This window comes from Periplaneta americana, chromosome 2, assembly GCF_040183065.1.
Source record: "Periplaneta americana isolate PAMFEO1 chromosome 2, P.americana_PAMFEO1_priV1, whole genome shotgun sequence".
In the NCBI taxonomy this organism is placed as follows: Eukaryota; Metazoa; Arthropoda; class Insecta; order Blattodea; family Blattidae; genus Periplaneta; species Periplaneta americana.
In genome coordinates, this window is record NC_091118.1 from 29,408,969 (window position 1) to 29,415,225 (window position 6,257).

Below are 6,257 nucleotides of genomic sequence, written 5' to 3' on the forward strand. Positions count from 1 at the left end.
CTGCCATTGGCTTGGCTTTAATATCGCTTCAATAGCATCTCGGAAGTATACATTGAGTTGAAGTCATTTACAGGGTGTTTCAGAAATCTTTGAGAAACCTTGGGGGCAATGTCCAAACACAAAAACAAGAAAAAAAGTTCATATAAACATATTTCCAAAAATTCTTAGTTTTTTAGTTATTAAAGAAATAACATAATGCAACATCTCTTAGATTGCTGCCAAGTGTTGCAACTTTAATCAATTCAGAAACTCATAACAATGAAAGTCAGTTTATATTTGTTAAAGAAATTAACACTTGCGTTTCTCAAAATTATATGTGCCTACTTTTCTTTCTTTCAGTCGATAATCCGATATGCCCTAATTTTCTGGGGAAATGGAACCAAAATTGGAAGCGACTTGATTTTATAAAAGAAAGCCATTAGAATTTTATGTAAAGCAAACTATCTGGAACATTGTCGGCCACTTTTCAGACAATCACGGATTATAACAATCATAAACATCTAGTACTTTACACTCGACAAAATATCGGCAATTACTCATTAGTGGCCAATATACATGATCATGAAATTAGAAATAGTGAACAAATTAATATTCCATATTGTAGATTACACAAGAGCAATACAAACTTTTTAATTATGGGGATGAAATTATATAATAAGCTCCCAAGTCAATATTATAAATTACCAATCAATAGCTTCAAAACTAGATTTTACAATTGGTTATTAAACAATCCTTTTTATTCTGTTGCTGAGTTTCAACACAAATTTGTATGAAATTGTATTTTAATAAATAAGTTTAAATGCAATTTAGTTAGTTTTCTTTAATTTAAATGTTTCAAATTATTTCATGTTTTCATTGTATTATTTAAATTTTACTGTTTCTTTTATTAGTGTTTTTAAAAATGTATTTATATGTTTTTCAATGTATTCTGACGAAACCTAAAACTGTATGTCTAATGGCCAAATAAATTGAATTGAATTGAAAGTGGAAGCAAGTGGAGAACATTTTGAACATTTGTTATGAGTTTCTGAATTGATTAAAGTTGCAACATTTGCTGCCAAGCTGACAATATCTAACATGTTTCAATATATTCTTTCATTAATAACTAAAAAACTAAGGATTTTCGTACATATGTTTATATGATCTTTTTTTTCTTATTTTGATGTGAGGAACATGTCCCCAAGGTTTGTCAAAGTATTTCTGAAACACCCTGTATATAAAATGTCTGTGCTTAGGCCAACCCCGTAAGTATGAACACACATCTTCGTATTTACAGGCTCATGGAGCAGTCTTACCGTGACGACATCGGAATCCCAGAATGTGCTGAAAGGTATATTTCTGCACAACACAGTGGCACCACTGATTGCGAAGATGCGACACCTTATAAATGCGAAATATGTGGAAAGAGATTTAAACAAAGGCGATACCTTGCATCTCATGCATTGTCACACTCAGAAGATAAGCCATTCAAATGCGATACGTGCGGTATGACTTTTAAACGTAGAGAGAATCTTAAAGGACACTTACTAATACATACGAGTGAAAAACCTTACAAGTGCCAAGTTTGTGGGAAAAGTTACAGCCATAAAAATATTCTTGTAACTCACAAATTAACACACACAGGAGAGCGTCCACACAAATGCAACATGTGTGAGAAGAGTTTCAAACAGAAGCAGAAGTTGGATGTTCACACATTAACACACACAGGCGAGAAACCGTACAAATGTAACATTTGCGAGAAAAGCTTCAACCAAAAGCAGAATCTTGTGAGACACAATTTGACTCATACAGACGAGAAACCTTATCAATGCGAAACTTGCGGAATGGGTTTCAAACAAAGCCAACAACTTGTAAACCACAGATCAATACACACGGGAGAAAAGCAATTCACTTGCGACATTTGTACGAAAAGCTTTGCCCATAAGCATACGCTCACTGTACACAGGTTCACTCACACTGGTGAAAAGCCGTACAAGTGCAACTTTTGTGGAAAGAGCTTTAGACAAAAGACGATTCTCGTTTCTCATTCTTTAACACACACAGGCGATAAACCTTTCAAATGTGAAGACTGTGGAAAGAGTTTTAGGCAGCGTTCTACTCTTGATGGGCACAAATTAATTCATAGTGGCGAGAAACCTCACCAATGTGATGTTTGTGGAAAGAGTTTCAGACAACGACGAAATCTTACAGATCACACACTGACACACACAGGTGAGAAGCGCTTCAAGTGTGATACCTGCGAGAAGTGTTTTGCTGTAGTGGAATCTCTGAAGAAGCACAAATTAACACACACAGACTTGAGACCTTATAAATGTGAGAAGTGTAACAAGAGTTATAGACATAGGAAAAATCTTACCCAACACACTTTGAGTCAAAATTGCCAGAATTCCTGCAAATTGAAAATATAACGAGGGATTCACAGGATTGAATACCCTTGTGGGTCATAAAGCACCACTCGCATTTGAATCGCTTCGTAAAGAAAGGGCATCAGTCACATTTTTTTTCGAAATTGAGTTAACATTGAATTTCCCATCTTGAATGCTCAACACATCATTTTATCAAGGAAAGAAACCAGTCCAACATTTCTTTCATCGTGATATTGTGTTCGGAATGTGAGCGTTTGTAAAGGAAGAGGCATCGATCCAGACAGTTTTTATTCATTTCCCACAACTTAGCTAAACTGGACTGAAGCCCTCTCTTTATGAAGCGATTCATTTGTGAGAGATATTATGCTTGCTAAAAAAAAAAAAGTTACAATGCGAGAAAAATCTCTTAATTAAAATCTGCAAATTTGTACATACAACCTCATGTTTAATATGAGTTGGAAGAGGTTTACTAGATTGGTTCCGCTGATCCCTCGTAACTTTGGAACATCAAAAGTGCAATTATTCTATTACACTTTTACTACGTCATACTACTTTTGACCAAAAAAACTGTAGGCCTACGAAAGGACGTCTTTCAACCAATCATTGCTGCTTAATGCTACAATTTTATTACTTCCCTAGCATTTGTTTCTTTGTTTGCCAACATTTCAAACTGTAAATTCTTTACGGTATTATAAAACATGCTTTGCTATCGTCATTTGTTTCCCGCACAGATAGTCTACTGAAAATGGCTGCTTCGTTCAAACGTTTTGATGGAAGTAACATTAATGAAATAGAATTTTAGTAAGTCAATGTCTATTTTATTTTATTAGAGTATTTTATTTTTCCCTAGTCTTTATATACTTTTTTCTGTTTTCATCACCTCCGTACCACTTGTTTCTTTGTTTGCCTACATTTCAAACTAAATTCTTTACGGTATTTTGGAACCTGCTTTGCGATCGTCATTTGTTTCCTGCATAGATAGTCGACTGAAAGTGGCTGTTCCGTTCAAACGTTTTGATGAAAGTAACATTAGTGAAATAGAATTTTAGTAAGTCAATATCTATTTTATTTTATTAGAGTATTTTTCCCTAATTTTTATATATTTTCTTCTGTTTTTATCACCTCCCTACCACCTGTTTGTTTGCCAACATTTCAAACTGCAAATTCTTTACGGTATTTTGGAACATGCTTTGCGACTGTCATTTGTTTCCCGCATAGGTAGTAGACTGAAAATGGCTGTTCCGTTCAAACGTTTAGATGAAAGTAACATTAGTGAAATATAATTTTAGTAAGTCAATTAATATGTATTTTATTTTATCAGAGTACATTATTTCTTCTGATCTTTATATATTTTCTTCTAATCATGTAATAGTCAATTAAATCCCTCTCGAGTTTTGATTTTCTCTAGATAAATCAAAATCTCTAGTGAGATTATTGTTGATAAAATAGTCTATCAAAGAATCGCTTGTGACAGTTATGAGCTCATAATGGAATATTCTCCAAATGTGTGAGGGATTGGTGACGCGATTATATCGATATTTGCTTGCTTTATGAATTATACATGTTAGTGCCATATTATTAGATCAGGAAGTAGTGATATTTAACAAATGATTCTTGCCATGTTTAATGGTATTATGAAATGTAGTTTGTTTTTCAAACCTGTGTGTTGTCATTGTCGTATAGCTTCTAACAGATGTGTTTTCTTTGTACACTTCCTATATGAATTAAGACTGAGAGACTCTTATTAATCATTGAACCTGAAAATATGAATAACTCTAGAAAAGTATAACAAATAAAATACTGATATTTAACATGGTAAAATTATTCTGCTCCCTGAAATTGTATTTCTTTCCCTGTGCTCTCACTTTTCCTTTCCTAATGTTCATCTTCATAAGTTAAATGCATCGAGTACAGCTGTCCTGATTGAAAGTGGGCAATTTGGCCTGCTCATTGTGAAGTCATTTAATCCTTCCCTTTATGTCTCAGAGTTTTTCGCAGATTTTGTGTATTATTTGTGTTTTACAGTGCAGTGAACTATTTTTAAACGTGGATTCATCGTTAGATAGTGAAACTACTGCAGTGCTGATTCCGCAAAAAAATGCGAAGTACCAATTACTTGAGCCGAACTCTTTGCTTCATCACATATTTTTTATTATATAATATTGTGATTACCTTCTCTTATCTTAAGGTGAGCTTATTACTTTGCTCGCGTTCTTTTCAGAAATTGACTAGAAATCATATGATAAAATCGTCTTAAGTTATCTTCTGAATTCATAGGCATATCTAGGGATGCGTTAGTACCCACTTTGAGCCGATATTGCTACAGTTATATTTAACAATTCATTTTGTTTGGGGTTCCGATAAGTTATATTGAATGAAAGCGTAAAATTTTCATTTTTTGACTAATAATAAAAATAATTGATTAAATTGGCTATCTTACTCGTGTTAATTTGCAACTCTTCATCACACGAACGCACCCACACAACAGGCAGCGAAGTTGAGATGGCACCGAGACACAGAAGACTCTGAGGATGGTGTCAATTAGCACCGAAAAAGCTGTAAGCCGCACATGCTTACATAATTAACACGAGTAAGATCGCCAATTTAATCAATTATTTATATTCAAGTGTTAAAAGTAGTGTACAAAAGATTCAACATGGATAATAATAAAAATTGTATGTAGGTATTCAGTTATATTTAAGTCTACGACGATACTTTACTTTTATGGAAATAAACACAATATTTCTATTTGTGTCTTGCGTCACCAAAGTGTTCGCTAGGGTGACAATACATAGTAACAGCAGTGGTAAGGACTGACGAGTGGTAGCAGTAGCAGAAAAAAGCTAGCCCCCTTTAGGGAATCCTGGTTCCGCCACTGTTTCTGATATCCTAATTTCGCTCGGAAAAAAAAAAACTGGCACCCCTGCTCACAGTTCGTGCAAACGAGCCTGGGTTCATCTTCAGCTGGAGATGGACGAAATCAACGTTGCTACAGTATTTCTCGGTAATAGGCTACCTATTCCACTTTCCCCTCATCATGTCAGCAACATTCTCCAGAATTTACCGTCATCATTTTCGTGTTGAAAATGCGGCGTTTCCTTGTATAATGCTTGTTGTCTCGTCTATTAAATTGATGTATCTGTAATCTGTGGTGGCGCAACAGCCCGTTAATGTCCTAGCCATTGTACGATGTCCATTTTCCGTTGTTCATGGAGGTAATAATATCAGATATTACACTTTAAGTTTCAAATTAGAGCGTGTTAATTGGATTTTTCACAGCAACATGAAGCTTTAAAATTCAGGTTTCTCAAAACTTTAAAGTTTGAGTTCTTTCCCTTTGGAACTGGGCCATCGATATGAAGATAGTATTCTGGCTAGATATCCCGCACCGTAGCATCGTGGTCTAGGGCATCATGCTGTGGACTCGCGTTACGAAATGCGAGCTGGTTCAAGTCCTCAGGGGGAAGAATTTCCTCATGAAATTTCGGACAGTGTATGGGACCGGCACTCACCCTGCATCGTCATGAATTTGGGGGGCAATGACAGGTAGCAGAATCTGGTTTCGCGACCCAGTAATAACGGCTGGAGAAATCATCGTGTTAACTTCACGATACCTTCGTACTGGTCGGATGATCGTTCACGTCGCTGAAACACGTGCACGTGAGGCCAACAGCTGGTTGGTCGGCCATGTCCCTCCTTGGGCTATCGCGCCTCGGATTTCGGATTCGGGCCAGATGAGCCCGACATCCTCCATGGGATTAACGGACATTCGTCTGACAGTTGGCTGAACCGTCTGAAAATTATAATAATACCACAGTCTATATATACAGTCACGAAGCTCAATACGTAGTAAATATGCAAACATTAGCTAGTTGCTCACCACTAGGATCG

The 6,257-nt window shown here is 35.7% G+C and overlaps 1 protein-coding gene across 2 annotated transcripts in view; it reads left to right on the top strand.

The window, feature by feature from the left end:
- LOC138691575 (putative zinc finger protein 66) overlaps positions 1–4,176 on the top strand; it is an 18,590-nt gene extending 14,414 nt beyond the window's left edge. For both annotated transcript variants that reach the window (XM_069813680.1, XM_069813690.1), the window contains exon 5: positions 1,277–4,176. In XM_069813680.1, coding sequence (XP_069669781.1) covers positions 1,277–2,408 — 1,132 coding nt within the window. In that variant the 3' untranslated portion in view covers positions 2,409–4,176. The remainder of the gene's footprint in view (positions 1–1,276) is intronic.
- Positions 4,177–6,257: the final 2,081 nt, after the last annotated feature.